At 39.9% G+C, this 24,582-nt stretch overlaps 1 protein-coding gene across 5 annotated transcripts in view; it reads right to left on the minus strand.

Annotated features, from left to right (window-relative positions):
* LOC146325087 (glutamate receptor-interacting protein 2-like) overlaps positions 1 to 24,582 on the minus strand; it is a 47,821-nt gene that overhangs the window by 21,866 nt on the left and 1,373 nt on the right. For 2 of the 5 annotated variants that reach the window (XM_084720881.1, XM_084720879.1), the window contains exons 1-9: positions 20,801 to 21,352; positions 15,705 to 15,785; positions 14,353 to 14,491; positions 10,719 to 10,864; positions 9,065 to 9,148; positions 8,746 to 8,821; positions 7,970 to 8,115; positions 5,146 to 5,293; positions 4,880 to 5,049 (exon numbers count right to left, since the gene is read on the minus strand). In XM_084720881.1, the coding sequence (XP_084577007.1) occupies positions 4,880 to 5,049; positions 5,146 to 5,293; positions 7,970 to 8,115; positions 8,746 to 8,821; positions 9,065 to 9,148; positions 10,719 to 10,864; positions 14,353 to 14,491; positions 15,705 to 15,785; positions 20,801 to 20,840 (1,030 nt within the window). In that variant the 5' untranslated portion in view covers positions 20,841 to 21,352. Of the gene's footprint in view, positions 1 to 4,879; positions 5,050 to 5,145; positions 5,294 to 7,969; positions 8,116 to 8,745; positions 8,822 to 9,064; positions 9,149 to 10,718; positions 10,865 to 14,352; positions 14,492 to 15,704; positions 15,786 to 20,800; positions 21,353 to 24,582 lie in introns of those variants that run through there. The other 3 variants (XM_084720880.1, XM_084720882.1, XM_084720883.1) reach the window with 3 other exon arrangements.

The following is a 24,582-nucleotide window of genomic DNA, read 5'->3' on the forward strand; positions in this document are numbered from 1 at the left end:
GAATCCAGGTCACTCTATGTGGACAGCAACTAATAATTTAATGCTATAAGTACAATTTACATGTGACAAGTCGACACAACTTGTCGTTCCAACTTGAGGGGTGCATTCACATGAATTTTCCAGTCTGGAAATTATTTTTCCCACTATTCCGACACAACATGAATGCACTATTAGTGTATGTATGAGAGCAACCCATCTGGGTTCCCCTTTTTGGATGAAAACAACCTCTCTAATTTGACTGGCAGTCAATACAAATTCTGAGGTCTTTGCCAGTTCAAACACATAAAATCAGTCAGTTTAGCAGTTATCATCATCTTATGTCATCTCATAACATAAAAAATAAAGAAAGTACTCTGAATCTATTAAATTGGACAGACTTGACCTATACCACTACCTTAATGAATCTTCAGGTTATGTATTTCAACCTTCTCTCATTTAAAAAAAATATCATTAGCATACTTTATTTTGCTGTTTTGGTCCTGTTGAACCAAACTCCATTCTAAAAGCAGGCGTTTTATGGTAAGGCCATATTGTTTCACAGTAAAAACTTTAGTTAAACCATCACTGAGACTTTTTTCAGATTCACTTTGATCTACTAGAACATGTGTCATTTACTCAGTCACCTCACTAATTTGGGGGTGGTAGTAGCTCAGCCCATAAGGACTTGGCTGGTTCAAGTCCAGCAGAGAAAAGTCAGTGTGCGGTGTGGAGGGGTAACATGGAGAGCTACCAGACACTGAACCCCTAACTGCTCACAGCGCCCGATTATATATACGTGGCAGCCCCCTTATGCATGTGTGTGTATTTCAGGCGTTTGTTTGTATATAACAGAGTGAAAACATGTAATTTCCCCAAGATAATAAAGTATTTCTTTTTCTCCTCACTAACCTATGATGAAGTGTTTGCTACAGACGCATACAGTATACTGACTGGCTGCTTTCACAATGCCTGTTTTCAAGACAGGGACAAAAACTATGGCTGCTCTCTTCCACATTACCTACAGTGGCCATGAGTTTGGAGAAGCAGCAATTTAGCAAGGTAAGGTAAGAAATTTTCTAGTGTCGTCAGCAACAAGAGATATTTTAGTCACCTAAAAAAAGGCCCAACTAAAAGGTTAAAATCAGTTTAAGTGTTCACTATATTTTGAATACCTTACCTTGCCATCAGACAGGCTTTTCCTGGCATGAAAGCACAATTATAGAAGCCAAATTTTGCTCTTTCCAGAGCAACAGACTCCTTTCGCAAAAACAATAATTTCACCTAGCAGAATTTTGGAGTTGCTGCTCAACCACTGCCTCTATAAGACTAGTTTGTTTGTGTTATTGTGTGACCAATCTTACAAGTTAACCAATGAAGATAGAGGTAGGCCAACAACTCCCATGTTATGCAACAAAAAATTTCTGATTTCCCACCTGACAACAAGGTAAAGCAGTGAAAATATTCTTATTAGAGCGTACACTTAAACTGATATTAATTTTTTTAGGTGGTTAAAATATGGTTTGCTGCTGACTCTGTGCTCATTGCTTAGCTTTCTACACCAGTACTCTGGCTGCCTCTTTAAAATGAGGGCATGCAGACCATCTACTGTAAGTAACACACTGAATATGGATAAGTACCTTATAGAGCCCCACTTCAAAAAACCTGAACTATACCGTTAATGTGTTTTAATTTAATCCTGTGTGATAATGTTCTTTATTTTAGCAATTCTGTTGACTGTTCCCACTTTCAACATAACAAACAGCACAGATTACTGTTAATACTAAAAGACATCTTATCCCTCAGGTCAAAGCCTGTATAACGTCCAGTATTCAGTCAAACAGTATCTGTGAAGCATTCAAAGGGAAACAACTGACCCCCTGTGTGACACACACCTCAATAATTAACTTCCCTTTACAGATTAATGCATAAAATTGTCACAGAGTGTTACATGTGACAGTAATCCTTGCTGCTTCATTTGCAGGGGTCTAATCTCTCACAACTGGCTCACATGGATGGAGGATTTGCTGGAAACATGCATGACTGCAGTGGCGCCTGGGACGTTTGCCATATTCAGGGAACCTGGTTAAATCCAACCGTATGTAATCAGAATACACACTGAAAAAACCTCCGGCCGCTTTCAGAAAAAAACAGTTTCTATCAGACTCAATCAAAACCTGTAAAGCTTCGGCTCTGGCGGCTTATGCTAAGCTCACCTTGGGGAAGCTCTCCAAGAAATGCGTGTTTTTTTTCTACGCTGGTGGAAAGAAACATTAACTCCTAATCTCTTGGTGGCCATATCAGTCTTATTAAATCCCCAGAGGAGATTAGACAAATTGCATCTCATAATCGTGTCTCATCCTGGGGGGGAGAAGAAGCAGCGAAAATATCGCTTTATCACATCGTCATGGCAAGTGACTAATTACTGAATAGACATTTCAGAAGACAAGACACACGCCTGTAATTTCACAGTGGAGCGATGCCTGAGCCAGTGACCAACTGGGATCAAAAAATACAGACCTGGCATTTGCAGACTGGCCCTTCCCAAATGTCAACATTAAAACACAAACTGACTAGGATGCAGAAATTTGCAATAGAGAACACAAATAACACACAGTATAATAGCTGAAGTCGCTGATGTACGCTGACAACGATTTAACACAATCTGAGTTAATACGCTCCACTTAAGGCACAATCAGTAAAAATACATAAGCCCAACATTAAAACACAGTACATAATAGTTGAACAGCTCCACCAAAACATGAAAAGAACAATGTACAGCCACAGAATATTGTAATAGCTTCACACTTTTAGTTGTTTAGTGCTAGTGGTTAAACATTAAAGGAGCAATAAGCAGCAATTGTGTGTGCAAAAATGAATAAACAGTCCAAATTGAGAGTTGGAGTCACTGAGGGTTCATTAAATATACAGTCTGTGGTTAAAGAGAGTTGTTTCTCGCCACCCCTCCTCCCCACACTCAGGGAAGCTCTGCAGGAACACTGCAGGCCTGCACAACATTGTAAGTTGACAATAACAAGCAATGACAAGTCCTGTAAGTTGATCAGCTGTTTATAACTGTCAGTTGTCAGTCAATGTAAAGTTAAGCCTGTTATCCCTTAAATAAAAGGCCACTGGTCTGCAAATTCACACTTTGGACTTTAAGCTCAGTGACTGCCTGCCTTACTGTCTGTCTAACCCTTACCTTTCTACTCTCTTCATCAAGGGGATCATGGGAGAATGCGTTTATTGAAAGGCACAACTGAGCTCAACTCAAATGTTTAGAGCTGCATATATACACAGCATAAATTAATAACGTTTTGAATCAAAATCCTCAAATAATAAATTCTTAATATTATTGTTATGCATGTAATGGAATGATGGCCCATTCTGACCAGCACAAGGGCCCCAAAGTGAGGTGACCCTTCTGACATTTCTAGTTTCCAGAAGGCCAATCCGTCACCAGCCTGTGCTGCACTTTGAATTGAGATGGTTCAAAGGTCAAGGGGAGCCAATGCAGCTAACTGAATAATTTGTATACCTTCTTCAGATGATTCAACACTGTATTACTACAAAAAAGATAAAATACAGATCATTAAATTTTGATAAAAGACAGGTGGAGATTCTGCAAATAAAAGTGACGCACAAAGTGACAAAAAAAAAAAAGAATAAAGGACAAAGAAAATCATAGAAGAAAGGCATCAGTGACCTCAGAGACCAAACTCCAGCTTATTTCTCGTTGTCATGTTGTGTGATTCTTCCCGTGCTCACATGTTAGGGAGCCCCTGCAGCTGCTGACCCAGAAATAAGCCTGCAGGACATGGCATGAACATGATCTCTCACTCACAGAGACACCGTGTGTGTTTGTGTGAGTGTGTTTGTGCATGCACGAGGGGCTTGTTGGTATGCATAAGAGACCGTGTGTGCACCCAAAGGCAGAGGGATTGTGGCTGGCAATGCGCACACACACACACACACACACACACACACACACACACACACACACACACACACACACACACACACACACACACACACACACACACACACACACACACACACACAGGCTGATTCACAGCACATGAAAGAAAGCAGCTGGGAGGCAGCCAGGCTCCTTACAGCTGTAGGTAAAATAGCTCAGAGCAGTGACAGTACATATGGTGAAGACGACATGCTGAAACTCCAGCCAGTCGACTGTATATTACCCTCGAGTCCACACACACAGATCTACCTCATAAGATTGAGTGCTGCTCATTTACTCAACATTGTCCTCTGTAAATCCTTTCCATTGCCCTGAACAATTGCATTCAATTGTGTACAACATTTATTTTATAATTTGCCATAAAATTATAACATATTTATAGTCAACATTTTATCTACTGAAAAATTGTAAAGCCCACTGACGCAATGAGGCAGCACACACATATTTTAATACCGATAGTGCATACAATGGAAGAAGTACCACTACAACAGTAGATAACGTGTGTGAGACAACGTGTGTGAGACAAAACTGGACATCTTAGAGTGGACGTTTATTGTGACCAGTCCAAGAAACACACAGAAAGAATCTTGCTGCTTAATCATCATCTTGATATTCAACACCTGTCAGGTGAATAGATTATCCTTGCAAAAGTGCTCTCTAACACAGATTTAAACAAATTTGTGAACAAAATTTGAAAGAATTAAACCTTTTGTGTGCAAAGAAACAGTGTTACATCTTTTACTTTAATTCCCTCCAAAAGGTGACAAGATAAATCTGAGTGGTTGTGAGATGATTAATGAGGGGAAAAGAAGAAACGGTTTTGTTAAACAAGTCTATTTTCCTTTTACGACAGCTATGCTTTTGCTGTTGCTGTGTCTCACAGAGATTTACTCTTTTTTTGCGTCGCTTTGCTGAGGGACATACCTGTGTCCTGCGGCCTGACAGGAATCCGGCTCTGACTGGCCGGGAGAATCTCCAGTTTGACAACATCAGACGTGCTGGCCAGCAGCTGCGTGGCCTCCATCAGCGAGCAGTGCTCTGTGCTGGTGCCGTCTATAGACAGAAGGATGTCACCTACATGCAGCGCTCCACACCTGACGGAATGAGATGGAAGCAGCCTGTGTCAGGAAAGGGTTTGTTTGGTAGGAAAAGCGTCTGTGGAGCAGTAAACTGTAAGAGGAGAGTTTCACCTTTCCACCACGCTGGCTGCCTTTATCTTGTCAATAATAATAACTTGTTTGCTCCTGTATATTGTTGTGGTGAGGCTGATCCCCAGGCTGGCTGAGGGACTCTTCACGATCTCCACCAGCAGAGGGCCTGAGGCCTGCTGCACTGCCTCTGAAACAGATAAGACACACAGGTGTGATAGGGATCAACAAGATCACAGGATGCATCTGAAGCTGGATGCTTATTGTGTAAATTCTCCATTGCAAAATATGGCACTGAACCATCATAACCTTTATCTTCATTAATCTGGCATTTCATGATGCCACAAGAACTGATAACAGATGAGTCTTAAGATTCAGTTAGTAACATCCTCAGACCTCAGTTTTTAGTGCAACTAGTGTGAATCACATCCCTGTAAAATGTAGATTACAGCTGCAACTCCTCAGCTATCATGTATATGTCTTCACGTCGAAATCACAGTTATTCAATTTGGTCTGATCAAACGGCAGAGAGGGACAACAAAAGAACAAAAAGAGAAGACTGAATGTGTTGGTTGGTCAGAGGAGAAGGTGGACACAGAGGAGCAGACAGAGGGAGGATGCAGCCTGCATGCTGCCTTTAAGGATGCTGCATCATCCCAAACTCTTTTACTGTTCAGGAAAATATCACAAAAATACTATTATCAGATAGCCAGGGAGGTGTTGAGGGGCATCTACGTTTTTATTTCTACATGGTCACTAATTCACATGAATTTGTTGTACAGAGACATTTGTTTTTACTGTACTATCAGTCACTTTTGTTTTACTGTATTGCTACATAAGAAGTACCCACTGCAAATAGGGGGCATAGCAGGACAATGAATATTGCTAGTGAGAAAAATACTGACAGTGTTGAAAACTTGTGTTCGTATAGTATGAGTTTCTTCAGTTGGCTATAGAGGATATCTGACTTCATTACTGGGTTGCTGTATATATGTCCAAATGAGAAATGGCACTATGAAACACATTTTTATTGCCCTTCATGTCGTTTTGACATAGTTCCTCCAGGGTTTCCCAAACCTTTTCAGCTCGAGACATCTGGTGTCTACCTGGGACCCAAACCTTTCAGGAATAACCGTAACATCTTTATTTATAAAGTGATAAAGAACATAATACACCATGGATTTAAATGTACATGAAAAAGAGTGTAATGTCAAGTGTCTCACCACCTCGTAACAAACTTGTACTGTCCACTGAAACAGTGAAAGGCTTTTAATTTGAAATTGACACAGGAAGTGCTGAATTTGTATTAACACTGTAATTCAGTAACTTTAACGAGGTTTCATACTAAAGAATTGTAGTGACAGCCCACACTTCCCATCATGCTGGCAGAGTAGTCTGCTTCCTGACCCTAAGTTTGGGAAATACTGCCTCAGACATTTAACTGTCTTGACCTAAAATTGAGAAAGGAACATGTAATTTGGACGCAGTTATGAGCTACTTTCAACTGAGCAGTTGTTGCTGCAAATGTTTTGAGTGTTTTGAAATTGTGCTGCTCAGTTTAACATGATTGCTCTGAATGTTTTGAGAATTGCACAAGTGTTACAGAGAGTGGGCTTAAGTAGCTGAGAAAAACTCTAAACAGCTTAAACTGCAAAATTATGTGAGGACTTTCCAATATTTCAGTCCTGAAGTGAATGTCTCTTACATTGTAAACCGTCCGACTGGTTCGTTCTGGAGGCAGGAGGTCTGAATCCTAAACTCCCACACACAGAAAGATAATGTGTGTCAACTGTCCTTGGTGACCTGCCCTATTTCGCTCAGAGCAGTGCAGAGTTTGCAATCTTATGGAGAATTAGTCACCATGACCAAATAGAGGTAAGACTGTGTGTAGAGTTCCTTCTTCAGTGGCAGATTTGACTAGTTGCTGACTTGATGGTGAGGAGCTTAAAATAGTCTTGTTTAATTTTTGTATGCCTGTATTAGCCTCCATATTTAGTCTTGTGTCTTTCCAACCTTAATTATCAGTTCATCTTTGTACCTTTGTGTGAACCCTTCTTCTTCTTCTTCTTCATAGTTTGGGAATTTCTGATGGATTAATTTAGATTTGGATTTTATTTGTTGCTTTGGTTCACTGACCTGTTCTCTTACTTGACTGGTAAAACCATTGCATAATAACCTATAAACAAAAACACCTCCAATTTTTTGCCTTCTTTAGTGGAAAGAAGTACATTCTGATTGCCAGTAGTTTGCACAATGTTCAATATCTGTGAACAACAATAAAAGAGAAGCTGTATTCTGGTCTGAAATTAAGAATTGCTCTGCAATTTATTCCACATTGCAAAGCATCCAGGGGCCAAATTGGACCATTTTATAACTAATTATAACTTTGTTATAATAACTTTGTAAGAATTATTGAGTTATGGCCAAAAATGTGCTTTCTGAGGTCACAGTAACTTTGACATTTGACCATCAAAATTGAATCAGTTCATCCTTGAGTGCAACTGGACGTTTGTGCCAAATCTGAAGAAATTCCCTCAAGGCGTTCCTGAGATATCACGCTGACAAGAATGGGGTGGATATAAGGACAACCACAGCTGTCACCGGCAAGGAGGCATAAAAAATACTGAGATTAAACCTGCCATGATTCAGGCATGTAGAGAGATCCGCACATTATAATAAAACACTGAACATTACCCATCTACCCTTTCCCTGATGGAATGTGCTCGTGGGCCAGTGTGACTCCCCTGGTGGCGTCTGCAGCGCCGACACTCACTCACATCCACGCAGCCAAACGGCCACATTATTTACCCTCAGAGCAACGCTGCCCTACCATGCCTCCACATATTCCCTGTGTGTGTGTGCTCACCCATGACAGAGACGTCATACTCGATCAGGAACAGGGCTTCCTGGCCACTCTGCATCAGCATGGTCAGAGCGTCAGCGTGCTTCTCTCTGTTTAAAGGCATCCCGTCTATGCTCAATACCCGGTCTCCGGCCTTCAAAGTGCCCTCTCTGGAGAAACGCAGAGGGAGACAGAAAGTGAAAAAATAAAACACAGGCGACCGGTGCAAGATGCTCATACAAGCGTTGAAGCACCAGTCACAGTAAATCATTAAACAGTTCCACATGAGTGTCCGCTCCCAGGTGAGATGAAGGATAACCAAGATAAACGGCTGTATAAAGTCTTTGATGGTGAATTATTTTTGCTTCAGTGTTTCGGTGCTCTCAGATTTTATGGAGAAATGTGCAATGTTGCATTAGCCTCAGGATGAGCAGTGCCCTTTGTGCTTTGAAGATAATGTGTCACAGCCATGATTTCATGCACCAGCCTGAGCACAGACTGATGCAAAAGAAATAACATGCATGTAAAAATATTTTGGATATACATTAGAAGCATAATTCTCTATGTTTGATTCTGTATATAAATATTTTCACCGCAGACAAGATAAGACAATTAGTAAAACACATATGCAGTGAGCCATACATCTAAACACACACACTATAGAAACATGCATGCATGCACACATACAATAATGTGAATAGGCTCATTCATGCATGATCAAAATGTATACATGACACATATATAGCTACACTTGTACACATACAAACAAACACTAACTCGTCTCTCCACGTCTTCCTCACCTGTCAGCAGGTCCTCCGGGCCTCACGTATGTCACCACCAGAGGACGAGACCTCCGCCAGTCCTCATGGAAGCCTCCTATAAAACAATGCACGGATAAATCAATTCAAAAAGCTCATTATTTTACTGATGAATTTATACAGAAACATCAAATCCAACTGGCTCTCTTTTTGTAAAATATAACATGCATACTTGACTTCAGTTCATCTACTCATGTCCCGAAACAAAGGCAGCAATATTCATTAAGTATGTTGCCAAACTGAAAGCCTCATACCCATCCCTACAAACCCACCCACTCACAGGATTACACCGTCCACCTACCTCTCATCACAAACCCAAAGCTGTTTCCCTCCTTGTGTAAACACACCTCTATGGTTTTAGTTATGACTCCCGAGGGGTTCTGGACTGAGAGTAGAGAGGAAGAGAACAGAAAATTAGTACAATAATCCTCTGAAGCTGCACATAAAATTGAGTATCAGCAATGTGAAAAAAAAAATCACAAAAGTTTGATTGTAGTATCATCTGAGTGATGAATCATGAGAACATTGTGGAGATGTTTAATTATCTAATTGGGGAAATTAATTCCAAGTATTTGAACCATACTAATGATTTAAGAGCAGTGAACAGCCACAGTGCAGCGCCTGAGGATCAACTGTTTCCTTAATCAGAATAACCCAATAAGTATTGATTTGTCTTGGTTAACTCTGGGCTAAACCTGGCTGACAATGATTAGACGTCTAGCTTATAACTGTTTATTTTTTCAACACACTTTTAATGACTATAATCCGTTGTGAAGCTGGTCTATTTCACAAATATGTAAATGCTACTAAAAAACAGTTTTATGTTGTCAAACAATAAATATAATAGGATATGTTTCGTGATATTGTTTGCATGAAGACTGATTTTGTTGAATTGGAAATCCAACAGATCGTTTAATTTAAAGGCATGATAAAGCACTTGAAGACAGACATCCCCTTTTGTTTTTGTTTGTCTGCTCTGGTGTTTTCTTTCTTGCATGAATACATTATATACATGTAAGATAATTGTAAATGTAACTTGTAAACCAAACTAAGTCCAGTTTTAACCTGGACATAAAAAAAATCTTTTGACCTGCAAATCACCCAAATCAGTTTATCACTGGAGATGACTTTTTCATGCCTAAAATGCATTTATGAGTTTTAGTGTGGGAGGAACTGAAAGCACCTGAGGACATAAAAACATGACGAGAAAATGCAAATATGCAGGAAGCTCACAGTGGAGACAGAGGTGACATTAGATGCTTAAATTTTATGCTGAGTCTTCCTAGCAATTTTATTGTTTAGTGCTTATTGTTTATTAGGAGGATCCACAAATTTATATGGGATATGATCTTATTAAGAGAAAATTAGATTAGAAAATTAAATATATAATATTTACATTACTCCAAATTAACTAATAAATTACACTTGCAATTTGTTTTAGGTAATACTGCAGTTAATCATACAGCTACTTCTTAGCATTTCTAGCACAATGCCCATGTGCAGGATACTTAATGAAGTCTGGCTTTGATAGTCAGCCAGGATAATTTGGACTGTGTTTTGTCAATGATACTATGATATGAAGAGAGCACACTTGGTCTAACAGTTCTGTTTTGTTAATTATCAATGTGCTGAGATCAAGCGAGATGGTGGTTCAAAGTGATACCCGACTGTCTGATTGCTTTAACTTCCTCCAAAGAGACACCCTGCAGTGTTGAGATCAAAAACTGTCTAATGGTGTGCCACTGTTGTTCTAGTGGCATGTGTTGAGTTGTGTTTGTATCAGATTAAAAAAACAGTAATGTGAAGTCCTCTGGAGGTTAAATGTCACCAGTCTGCAGCTCTAACTAATAAACTTCTCTATGAACTCATTTCTTTCATTCGTGCATTTGAAAATAGAAAGCATTTGTTTTAATGACTTTCTCTAAATGTCTGAGCGCTTGTTGGACTTCACTTACCAAATGGAGGCAGCTCATACTCCACCTCCAGCACCACTCGCTCCCCGATGTTCTTCAGCAGGCTGATAATCTCATCGTGGCGAAGCTTCGACAGGTTGATGCCGTTCACAGACTTGATGTAGTCTCCTACATTCAGCTGGTCGCTCCTGGGGAAAGTCACGGACAGACCATCATCATCATCAAGGCTGGATTAAAGATTACACCAAAGGGCCCCACAAAACCAGAGACCCCCACAAACTCCAGATTTTCTGTTACCAGTGTTGCAAATTTACACCACAATATATAATTTTTTTAACAATCTTAGGAAAGTTCTTCTTTGTATTCTTTGACAGGTTTAAATTATTTTTTTTAACTTTTACTTGAGTCATTTTTTTTACAGAAATAATTGTACTTTTACTTTTACTCTACCCACCATTGTTGATCCGGTTGTGATTCAAATGAGATGCAACCGTCTAATCTGAAATCAATATTCTCTGACAGTCTTGTTGGCAGCTTGTGAAAAGGCCGTCACAGCGAGATGGTACAAGGCAGAACCACCAACACAAGATGAACGGCTGAAAATTGCAGGATAAGAGCTCAAGAGAGACAGTGTGGAGAGAAATGGACGTTGTTTATATGTCAGTGAGAGGATGAGAGAATAAACCACTGAAGATGTCACAGGAATAAATAGGTTTTGTGGGGAAAGGGCAATCCAGATCTTTTCATGTGTTTTTCTTCTGTGCCTATGTGACTTTTCTGTTATTTGAAAAGCAGAAATGGGAAGTAACTAAGTACAAATACTTTGTTACTGTACTTACGTAAATGTTTTAGGTATCTGTACTTTACATGAGTACTCTTTTTCTGAAATTTTTTTGCTTTTACTCACTACATTTTAACACAAATATCTTTTACTCCTTACATTTTAAAAACCAACCCCATTACTTTAGTTCAATGCAAGATGAAAACAATGATTAAAAAAAAACATGTATCAAGACAAAAACAATGTAAAAAAACATAACAAGATGAAAAAGGGCTTAAAAGACAAAAAGACGAAAACAACGTAACAATACATAACACAATAAAAAAAATACAACAAAAATACATAAGGCAAATATGACATAAAGGACGTAACAAGACCACAACAACATGACAAAAACAAAAACAGCATAACAATACATAACAAGGCTAAAATGAAGTAAAAAACGTAACAAGATGAAAATGACGTAAAAGACAACAATGGCGTAACAAGACATAACTAGGCAAAAACAAGATAAAAGACATCACGGGACGTAACATGATAAAAACAAAATAAAAAATGTAACAAGTCGAAACAGAGAGGGAGACTCGACCGTGGAGAAAAGGTGAGGTTCGGTTAGCACAGAAACAACTGATAGAAATGTCCTTCAAAGAACAACTTTTTACTTTTATACGAGTACTTTTTTTTTTACTTGAATGACTTGAGTAAAGAAGATGAATCAGTACTTCTACTTTTAGCAGTCTTTTTTTTTTACACAAGTATCTGTATTTCTGCTTAATTAGAGAATGTATTTCCACCTCTGTTGAAAACCATTAAAAGTAATAAAGTATTAAAAAAGAAATTAATGTTCTGGCAGATATTTACAGCATGATCCCACGGTGTGAAAGAGGCAGAATACGCAGTGTCTAATGTGAACATTTACACAGGTGGTGATGTTTTGTTGCGTTATTTTGTGTCCACACATGATGATCTGATTATAAACCCCTCTGACAGACAGATCCAGCTGTGTAGAACAGTGAGCTGGATGCTGGTTTGAGATGGCTGAAAGCATCTCCTCCTCAGACACTGACAGAGATGATTGTACATGGTGTCTCACATATGACATTCTGAGTCAACCCGCTGCTCATTGGAGAGCAAATTAATTAAATAGTTGCTCCAGCCTGTTCGCTCCTCTCACCTTTGGGCTACTGCCAGTCAGTCAGCGCTGACAGCGGACAGAGAGAGAGAGAGAGACGGCTTAACTAGCAGAGCCGACCAGCCTGTCATCCGGTCCGTTCTCATCACACAATGTCACTGCCGGGTCTCTCTCCTGTCTGCCTGAGTGTCTCTCCACCCAGTAAATTAGCCAGCAGTTCCACACGAGCATGAAGTCAGCTGTGGGAAGACAAGCTGCTTGGAAGAATTAGCACAGTGTCTGTCTTTAAACCTCTTTGGACTTGACAAGCGATGGCATATTTGGCCAAGATATTTTCAGAGGGGCTGTGTCATTCTTACAAAACTGTGTGTGTGTGTGTGTGTGTGTGTGTGTGTGTGTGTGTGTGTGTGTGTGTGCGTGCGTGTGTGTGCTATGCTTTAGTCACACGCTGCTTAATCATCATGAAACGTGAGTCCTCTGCTACATTTTCCTTTCATGTGGTTGACGTTGGGGAAAATGAGTTTAATGTCGTTGACGATGGGGAAAATTAGTCTGATCGAATCTTAATTAAGTGATCTTTGAACAAAAGAAAACAAGCTGACACAAGATGTATATTTAGTTGTTACTACCATACAATGAATTAAGCGATCAGGCTTTGGCAAGTAGCAGAACACAATAGGATACAAAAACAATAACTGTATTCTTAAATTATAGTTTTAGAAAAAAAAAATGTAATCAGATTGCAGATACATTCAGTGAAATGGGCATTATTAGCAGGATTACAATTTTAAAATACATTTACAAATTAAAAATATATATTCCCATTCACAGTGCGCACACATTACAACACTTCATGAGTATCACACCACCACTCTAGTTTTGAGTGAAACCATATTACAGCTGCCAATTCATAATCATGTCTCTCATGCTGCTAGTGATTTCAGTAGGTGCAAATTTCACCATTATATTGTCTGTTTTTTTTCCATTTCAGAGCTTTCCTAATGGACAGATGGCTTTAGCTTACTTGTTGCTAAAGTAGTTTACCATTACTGTTAGCCGTTAGCTCCTATTAGCAGGCAACAGAATGGTGTTCAGTAGCCGTCCAGTGAACATGACTGGTCACTGGGACAAACACAGCCTCCGAGACTGCCAAGAAGGCCATTTATGATGGACAGATAGCTTTACTTGTTGCTAAAGTAAGTAAGCTAACCGCTGCCATAGGTCAGTTTGCCTTGACTCAGCTGTGGGGCAACCAAGAACTCTTTTATATTATGATACAAAGAATCCATGACAACCCCCAAAAGAGTGTAACAAAGGAATGAATAGCTAAACTGAAAATGAATAAACTTATTACGAACATAAAACTTTATAGTAGGCCAAACAATTTTAACAAGTTTTGGTACTGAGATAATCTAAAATAAACAGACAGTAATCTAATTACTTTCCTTTAATACTGGGATATTTAGATTAGGTCACTGACTACATTTTTTAAAGTAATTCTTCCAACCCAGATAAGAATGAACTGACAGAGGAAAAAACATTAACATGTACATTTTAATCAATGGACACCTCTTATATGGTTTCTTTGGTGGTGTTGGAGTCTTACTCAGTGAGACGGCATCAAACTGACCTAACACAACGCCTACAGTCCTGCAGTTGGTGTAACTTTGCAACACGTGTACGTTAGCAGGAGCAGAATAACAAGTGCGGACAGCTTGGTGTGGTTGCCAGGTTTTAACCGCATCACAGAGCAGAGATCTCACCTGGCAGCTAGCCCACCTGGCCGGAGGTTTGACACTCTGGGCTTGCCGTCCTTATCAGACCCTCCGGAGATGGTGAGGCCAAGGCTGCTGCCTTCTCTTTTCATCAGGTCCACCGTGGTCACTCCTCGGTACTCGTCTGCTGACAGATACAGACACAGGCACGCATCCACAGTCAGCATTAGCGTCTGCTTGACAGAATCACCCTGTCCGAGAGGCTAGGAAAGATTTTTTTTTTTTCATCTTCATCTTTCTCTCCTGAGTCTCTCACAGAAATGCTCTCTGACACACGACCACATACTTTATTTTCTCACTGTCCTGTCTTTTCCTTGTTCCCTCACATCTCTCAATCTGAGTGAATCTTTGTGACGGGTCCAGGCAGAGGAGGAGGACGGAGTCACTTTTATTAATACCACACTAAATACTGATGATGTCAAGAAATTCACTGCGTTATTACAGAAAAGAGACACTCATTGAAAATTACAGCAGACTCATCAGGTAATAAATTGAAATCCAATTGTTATTCTTAAGTGAATGAAAATGAGTTTGACCTGAGCTCTGATGGATATGTGGCTTTATAGTGTCATCAGAGGACTCATTTTGTCTTGAGCTCCTTATTGTGCTGTGCTGTTAAATAGTTCTACATGTTTACAATTTTGTGCGACTTCAGTGTTTTAAAGGACTAGTTCGGATTCACCGCAGTCACACAATAAGACAACCATCTAACCAAACCAAATTAATGTTTTCACTGATTTACCTCGGTGTAAGACACTTTTTTCTGACGAGAAACCATTATATAAGCCAAATATCACTGTCTTCAAACCAATCAAACTCCATTGGTGAAATCAGTCAGCCTTTTCCAGTGTAATAGCCTATGCCACTATAGAGAAGTACCTCATTCAACCCAGCTTACAAAGATGCTAACTTAAACGCAAGAAATTGTGTACATTACTAGGGAAAAAGACTCATTAAAAATTATTGATTGAAATTCAATTGTTATTCTTAAGTGAATGAAAATGGGTGTGACCTCAGCCCTGATGGATGTGTAGCTTTATAGTGTCATCAGAGGACTCATTCTGTCTTGTGCGCCTCATTGTGCTGTGCTGTTAAAGCGTTCTACATGAAGTGTGGTTTAGTGCAAATGACAGGTACGCTGCACAAGCGTTTTTTTTCACCTTATCTAAGCATTCAAAACAGTGCAACATCAAGCAAAACATAGGAGACACATGGCTGTACATGCACACAGTCAAACATGGCATGCCTCCTCTTCTTCGTCTTTTTGAGGGCACAGTAGCATGAATCAGGTAACAGGGAGAAAACAAAATGATATGAAGTCAGATTTGATTGTATTGTACCTGAGAAGCTGCGCCTCTGGGACGAATGTGATTGGTCAGCTGCCCCGGAGTCCTTGCTCCCCTTTGAGTATGGTCCTTCATCTGAAGAGACAGCAGGGAGGCATGGAGGTGCTGTTATGTGATGACATAGAGGGAAACTCTGCAGCAGAAGGCTTAATGAACACAACCATCCATTGCACATCATGACAGCTGCACACACTGTAATGCTTTGAACTGCACCCTGGGTAACGTGAGGGGCTCCTGGAGGCAAACAGCACTTAGCCCACAGCCACATCCATCCGTCACACATCAGCCAACTGAAACAGAGTGATCAGCCTGAACTCACGACCCCAGAAGGTCACTCCACTTTGTTTCCACCACAATCCTACACGCTCAGAAATAAAGGCGCTGACTAGAACCATAAAAGGCTCTTCTTGTCCCCATTGAAGAACTCTTTATAATGGTTCTACCTGGAATCCTTTCAGGGGTTTCTAAGTAGAAACCAAGATAAAAGGTTACACCTAGAAACACCTTTGAAAGAGTCCACCCAGAACCCCCTATGAGAGGTTCTATAATGAACCCATCTATGGTGTAATGGTTCCATCCATAACATTGGGGGAGGGGGTCTATCCAGAACCTTTCCACCTTCTAAGGGTGGCAACAAGAACCCACCCAAAGGGTTCAACCAAGAACCCTTATATATTGCAAACGTTTCATCTAGGAGCCACCCAGGGGGGTCTACTGAGAACCCTTTTACAATTCATGTTTCATCTAGAGCCCATTCAGGGGTTGACCAAAAACTCTTTTATATTCCAAGGGTTTTATCTAGACCACACTCAATGGGTTCTATGGAGGATCCTTTATATACTAAGGGATTTATCTAGAACCAACCAAGGGGGCTCTACTGAGAACCTTTTTATATTCCGGGGGTTTTATCTGGAACACACTCACAGTGTTTTACTGAGAACCTCTTAATAATCTAAGGGTTTTATTTTAAACCCACTAAGAGGGTTCTACCAAGACCCTTATTATATTCCAAAGGTTTTATGTGGAACATACTGACAGGGTTCTCCTGAGAACCTTTTTACATTTCAAGGGTTTATCTGGAACACACACAAGTTTCTATTAAGAACCTTTTTATATCTCAAGGATTTTATTTTGAGCCCACCAAGGTTTAATGTAACCATTAGTCTTCAAAGAACCCCTGATGCACCCTCTCTTCAAAAAAGAGTTCCTCAGCAACAAATGTTTCTGGGTAGAATCTCAGGTAGCCCTTCAGGGAGAACCTTTTTGGAACCCTTATTTCTAACAGTGTCTAAAGGGGTTAACAGGGGTTTTAAATAGCTCTCCTCTGTCTGCAGCCGAGACCCTCCAAAACCATTAATTTAACACAAGAATACATTTGCGGCGAGCTTGATGTATGCGATCACTAAAGCATGGGAATTTTCCTGAAGGAACAGCATGCGGTTAATGGACTGTTCGGGCATGGAGAGAAAATCATCATTTTCATGTCATTTACAGCAGCTGCTACAGAAAGCCGGGAAGTGTTCAATCTGCTCTGCAGGGAAACTAATTTTTTTGTAATTTTTTTTCCCCCTCACAGTGGGAGCTGTTTCTGACACAGCACAGGGCTGGCCTCAGATTAACACAGCCACTGCTCACTCGGCCATCTGAACCTGAATGCGGCCATACAAGCATGTCAGCAGTCACAGTGATGAGGAAACTTGACTTGGCACTTCTCTAATCCTGTCCACTTCGGATTACCTTTTCAGCTGTCCGGCACAGTGATTGAACATCATATTAAAGAGAAGCTGTGCAAAGTCCTTAAGAGTGGAGGGGACACATGCTAGTGCCTTACACTACAAGCATCAAACGTAAAGGGATAGTTCTGATTTTTTGAAGTGGGGTTGGATAAGACACTTATTCATAGTCAGTGTATTAGCTACAGTAGATGGTGGTCAACACGCCCCCAGTCTGGAGAAGCAGCAGCAGTATGGGAAGCTAAGCACTGTGCTGCTGTGGACAGCAGCAGCAAGACATTATTAAAAAGGCCTAAAAAAGGCCCACATAAAAAAAATATTGGTAGCACTCTATTTTACAGCCATACTTTGTGATTTCACTTTAGTTTATTGTACAGTTCTGTTGTAATGTGTCCCTAATTACCCTCCCTCTAAGTCTAATAAGGGTGTAATAGTGTCTAATAAAGAACAGATTATTTCTACATCTAACATCTTATTAGTGTAACATAATTTCACCTTGCAGAATGAAGGATTTGTTTGGCCACCACTGTCTCAAATGATTAGTTAGTTTGTGTTATTATGTGACTTCTGTGTCTTAAAGGGTTAGTTTGGTTTAAAGGGTTTAAAGGTCAGACAAGCCACAGACAAGCAACTCACATGTTCTGCAAGGTAAAATTACTGGCTTTGTCAAAGGAGTCTGGGGGTGAGACTGATATTTGGCTCATATAAGGGTTTCCTGTAGGAAGAGGCTGTCTGACGGCAAGGTAATTCAGTTAAAATATTGTAAACATAGTATGTCCTTAAACTGACATTGATTTTTTGGGTGGGCCCTTTTTAAGTGGCTAAAATCCTTTTTACTGCTGACCCTGTCCACAACAGTACATTGTTAAATACTAGCTTTCTACAACATTTCTCCTGCAGATTCTCCAAACCAGGAGCATGCTGATCACCTTCAAGTGCAGATAATAACTTGACTACAGATAAGTACCTCATGCAACCCTGTTTTTTTTTTGTTTTTGTTTTTTTTAAATCCAAACTATCCCTTTAAGGCATCACAAGCTAAAGTCTCCAGTGACTGCTTTGATACCCTAATTTCTCTGACAGTCCATACTCAGAAACTATGAGCATATAACTTACAAACTTGAGGTTTACTGCATGAGGTGAAAGGAACAGGTGCATGCTGGAGTGGTAAAAACGAGGGACACACGGCTCATGGAGGCAGTTAAGGTAGGCTAATTAAGAGATTACATTAGCGTCAAAAATATCACTCCTCATCAGAGTCAAAACTATTTCACATCTGAACACACAGACATGATACGCCCATTTTTAGATTCGGTGTGACTTAAACGTTTTGAGTATAACACTAAACGTCCATAAATCCCCCGAGAAATCATTGTAAAAGACGCTCTTTAAAACTCCGGAACTTGCCTGAGAATCATTACGTTTTAAACTTTTCTTCGATGTCAACGTAATCCAGTGATAGTTGTCTGTATTTTCATGAGTATATTAAAACCAGGAACTGCTAGTGGCTAATTCGGCATACTTTACTCGTGCCACTTGGCCCCCAAAGTTTATATAAATATAGCCTAAAAAAGTGTGGCTCAAATTGTAGCCAACAACATAAGTCACTGTTTCTACTACTACTTCTACTACTTCCTGTCACTGAATCCATGGCAACGGTATATTTCCTGTTAATGTGTAAAATCATTTAATATATGCCTTTTAGAAAGAAATGAGACAAAGAATTAAGTAAAAGTGACAAAATCTATATAAAAAATTAGTTACTTTTTTGATATTCAATTACTCGTCTCAGTCATTTTAAAGCCAAAAAAAAAAAAAAGTAAAAATTTTTGCTGGTTCCAGCTTCTTAAATGTGAGGATTTTCTGCTTTTTGTGATACTAAGTGAAGAGTCTTTGGGTTTTTTGACTGCTGCTAACAAAAGAAGCTAGTGGAAAATGTCACTTTGGGATCTAGGAAATCTTCATTTTGTTTTTTTTTTGGAACATTTTATAATTGATTAATCATGAAAATAATTAGCAGCTTAATCAATAATGCATATAATTGTTAGTTGCAGCCCTACATCAGGCTATACATGTCTAATGTTTGGAATTTGAGCATTGTCAGTTGTCTCCATTTGTCTGCAGGCTTGACAGTGTATCAATTTTTATCTGTGTTGATTTGTCAGGACTGAACTGGGGGAAGCAAGTGCTCGGAGGGCATCAAACCCACTGCCTGCTCTCCGACCACATCAGTTTTCCACATCTGCCCAGCTGAAGATGAGGCCTTTAGACAGCTGAGAGGCATGGATCCAGTCAAACCTCCTCTGACCTGAAACCTGTAGGCAGCCCCCTGCAGTAAGGAAGCTGCATGAGTCAGATCTTAAGTATAGAAATATCTGGACTTTGCATATTAATAATGGCAATGTATAGATCATACATATGCATAAAATGGTATTTCACACTAATTTACACACATCCTTGCACAAATATCCTGTCCGCTAGCTGTGAGGCACAGACACGCACATACACAAAGTGAGTGACACATCACGAACGCATCAGGCTGGACAAAAGCCTTGTAACCACGCGGGCTCCTGAGGGCCCCTGACAGTCCGGCAGCTGTCATTTGCAGTCAAAAGGCAACATTAGCTGTGGGTAACACAGACCCAATGCTCCTACAGCACGTGACTGAACACTACTGTACCATCAAGCCGTCCTCCAGCCATCCTCCTCCAGATTAAAATAACCATCATTTGCCCCTAATGGCTAGAATTAAGATCAGGATGTAGCTGAATAATGAGCAGCCCCAACAATAAAACAACTATTATAAAAAACAGAAGAGGAGGTTAGTTACTGGCTGCATCTAAAGGACCTCGGAGCATCGCATGCACTGACTAAACTAAAATTACACACTCCTGCATAAATATGTGGTGAGTTAATTAACTCCTGCTTTAATTCAGGGCACTGAATACCATCCCTCTCATAACCAATCAGAATGTAGGTTAAATTCGGGGGCGTCACTGACAATGACAATGAAATCATAATGCTATTTTCAGATGTTAAACTTTATTTATAAACGGGGCCCTGCCAGACCCAGTTTATGTCGCTATATCTGCCCCAATTACACATGGCAGGGTGGCATGCAGGGCTGGTGGTCGAGTCCACTCACATTTAAATCTCTTTCAACCTTTGACAGCAACAACACATGCGCTGTAATGATGAAATTTATTTGCACTCAGGCTTTATGGATTATAGATTACAAATAGATGGATACTTTTCAGTTTCAGGTGATCACTGAGCCCCCTCCTGCCACAAATCCTGCACTACAGCACACAATCTGACCCCCTTCACTCTGCACAGATCAAAGTGTGGTGCTCTTACCAATGCTGTTCTTGGTGTCTCTCCTCAGACCACACAGCATGGCTGCAGTTTAGTCACCCTCGGGAAGTAACGCTCCTGATCTGTAGTAGTGGACAGAGAGCTGAGGTTCCACCTGAGGTAAAAAAAAGTCTCAGCCGCTCAGATAAAACACAAACACCATCTTCGTTTCTTCATTCCTTTACCCTAAAGTCCAGCATTTCCTTAACCCTGCTTGTAAAACCCAGCAAAGATTTGAGCTCCAGAAAGCAAATTCTGATCCTCTAGTTCGCTTTTCTATTTAAACTTGTTGACAAAAGGATGTCTTTCCTCCTTAAATCCTCAAAAATATAAATCTACCAAGCTGGGATTTTCTATAAAATCCAAAGCAGGGACAGCAATGGTTCATGTCCTTTCCTTGCCATCTTGCCGTGGTCCCATTTGTGAGCTATTCTTACTAATCATTCGTCCTTTTTCCAGAGGGTTTATCATCCCCCTGTTCATACACTCACATGAGCTCACACACACACACACAGCCCTGCTCTCTCCCTCTCATACAGAGCTGGAGTGAGTGTGTTCTCTCTCTGCCTCAGCCAGAGGGGTTCAGTGAGGCAGGCACACACGATAGTCACTCCCTCCCCCAGCTCACACACACATGCACACTCACTCTTTATCCATTTCCCACCAAGTCAAACACCCCTCGTATTCTCAAACCCACCCACACTCGTACACACACACACACACATACGCACACGCTGAGATTAGACACGACCAAACTGCATACACACGCTCAACTCTCGGCACAATTAACACCACCTGCACATTCATTGTCAGACTGAGCTCTGCACACTGTCACGTTTTTCTCACATAGTGACTGCACCCATTTTAAAGAGCTTGTTTCTGCTAGTATCTCTCTGTCACACTCGTGCACACACACACACACACACACACACACATACACACACACAAGCACATAATGGAGAAATGCATATGCAAAATTCCTGTGCAGAACAGCTGTCTGTTTGAGGACAAGTCACAGTGTTATTCATTAAAGTGCAGTTGTCATGTATGAGACTGCGATGACAGATTCTCACCACACTGTGATCATGTGAAAATAAGTGAATGGTGTTCAAAGAGAAGCAAAAAATAAAAATTAAGAACCAGTAAAACTAGGATTAAAATGATGTAATCCAGATTTTAAATTAGGCTGAGCTCCGTTACCCAATTAAAAACTAATCTCAGTTTAATAAATCCAGGTTTAATGATGTAAAAATTAAATAAAGTTATGTCAAAATGGGAATGCTTGTTTACTAAAATTAAAAGAAATTATAAAATTGAGTGTTGTCATAACCTAATAAGTACAGAAGATGGGGCGAAACCATTAACTTTATGAAGTTACTTTATAAAGTACACAAAAAACATGTTATATAGTTTGCTAGCTAGCTAAAAAAGGTGCCCAAAATGTTACATTGTTCGCTAGCTAGCTAAAAAGTACACAAAATTTTACAGTGTTTGCTAGCTAGCTATAAATAACATTATATTGTTTTCTGTCTGGCTAAACAGTTTGTCTAGTTAGCCTATTCTTGATGGCTCAGCAAAGAAGCTCTAATTTCTCCTCCTTTGAGAAAAAGTTGTTGGCCAAATTATTAACTAGACAAGAAAGAAGAGATGCATCATAAAACCACTGTAGGTTGATTCTGTCCCTTAACTTAAATATTACTGTGACAGCGTGAATGGAGATAGCCAAACATCAAGCCAACAGGTTAGACATCCTAAAAATTTAAGGGAAACTTAGCCTAATTGGTTTTATGCAACTAGGCAATGAGTGATTGTTGTTGTTTTTTTGTTTTTTTTGACATGTATTAAAAACATGTTCCTTGGCACTAAGTCTCAAATAACTTTACATACTCAAATAATAATGGTATAGAAAAATAAGTTGGAATACAAAGACCTGAGGCAGGTTGCACATAATGTCACTGTCACCCCAAATTATCCAAGTGAAGTGAGTCTTGAGGTTACAGTTTCCATACAGTTGCCTTAATTCTTTGGGTTAATTGTTCCCAGGCAGATGGGTGAGGTTTAAACCAGCTTTTTTCAGCTACACATTTGTAGATACATGGCCCATTTTCCCTTTTTCTTTCTCCTAGTGAACTTGTAGTTTAGGACAATACCAAAAAATGTATGGAAAAGTCTCCTACTAAGACACATCCTCTCCAACAGGAAATTAATATTGGTATTTTAAAAAATCTCATTCTCAACTTCTAACCAAATTTACACTGAGTGGTTGTGTGAAAATTAAACGCTTGTCCTCCAGAGTCCTGCCTCTCGTGTTTCCTCCTCGGGGTGAAATAACTCTCTGCTAATCCAGACCACACTGAAGCCCGTCCACCCAAACACAGAGGGACTGTTGGGTCGGCCGACTGACCAATCGCCACACCTGTTTGACCATTTGTCTGGCAGACAAGCCTCGATGCCTGCCACTTCCTGACCCCCACTGCAGACACCACCAACAACAAACAACCTCCTGCTGCCTCACTGGCAGAACCCCCACAGACTCGTCTGCCTCATTTGTTTTGGGCACTGTGGACAAATTGTTGTCATCACTTTGGAGGCAGGCAAATAAAAACTAAACCCATATACTACACTGAAAAAAACACACAGCACTCTAAAATACACAAAACTCAGAAATTAAACCCTCTACTCCACAACTGCTTATTTTACAGATGTGTAAAAATGATTACAAACAAACAGTTTTCCATGTTTCTACTCGCTGTTGCATGGAGCCTAATTAGTCAGCTGTTCCAGTGGACACAATGCTCTTCGGTGTAGATAATTTCCTTTGAGACTTTTGTCCTTAATACCCCATTTACAATGTGAGCGAGCGTAGTCTTTCAGAGCGAGACTAATTAATTTCCAACAGAATAAAGAGAAGCGGGAGACGGAGCAGTGTGTTGGACTGATAAAAACCTCTGGGAACGGGGCAGAAAATGTTGGGTTATAATAAAAATTGACTCTTTTGCACTTATTCTAGACCAGATATCAACATTACTGATGTAAAGTGAGTGATAAGGTACTGATTTGATTAAGTCAGCAAAATTTTTGCAGTGACCTTGGCACACAAACAGAGATTAGTTAGGAGTGCTAAACCGGTCAAGGAACAAAGTAGGGGAGACTGGGGGCAATTGCAACAGGGGACCAATTTAAAGCACGCATTTCCTCCAATCAGAAACAAACTAGAGTGATGACCCCTGCTCTACACATGCTCATATTCTCTCTCTCTGCCTGTTAAACAGGAGCTGGATCTTGTGGATGAACAGTCATTTTTAGGTTAGTGGTTAAAAATTTACATGAACAAACCATGCTAATACTGTTCTCGCTAGCTAGCATATGAGATTTTATCATGGCCGCAAGATCGTGAGCAATTTTAACATAATTGCCAACGTGCCACATGGCACAACGTAAGTGCTGTATTTGTGTTGACATCCTTTTCTATTAGTGAATATGAATAAAAATGAATAAAAAATAAATTACATGCAAAATTACTTTACACTTAATTCAAATAATTAAAATCTAGGTCTTACTAGAAAAGCTACTTCATCTTCTGCAAAAATAGAAATAAACATTTGCTTTGAATGCATACAGTATCTGACATATAAAAGAATTTGAACCATATACCAAAAAAAAATTATTTGATACTACAGCAGTAATGTGATTACCACGATGTGTGCTTTTATTCATAAAACAGTGAGTTAATATGTCATTTTTTGTTACTTTTTGGCCAAATTATCAACTGGAGTGAAAGAGAG

This window comes from Lutjanus erythropterus, chromosome 6, assembly GCF_056507025.1.
Source record: "Lutjanus erythropterus isolate fLutEry1 chromosome 6, fLutEry1.hap2, whole genome shotgun sequence".
In the NCBI taxonomy this organism is placed as follows: Eukaryota; Metazoa; Chordata; class Actinopteri; order Lutjaniformes; family Lutjanidae; genus Lutjanus; species Lutjanus erythropterus.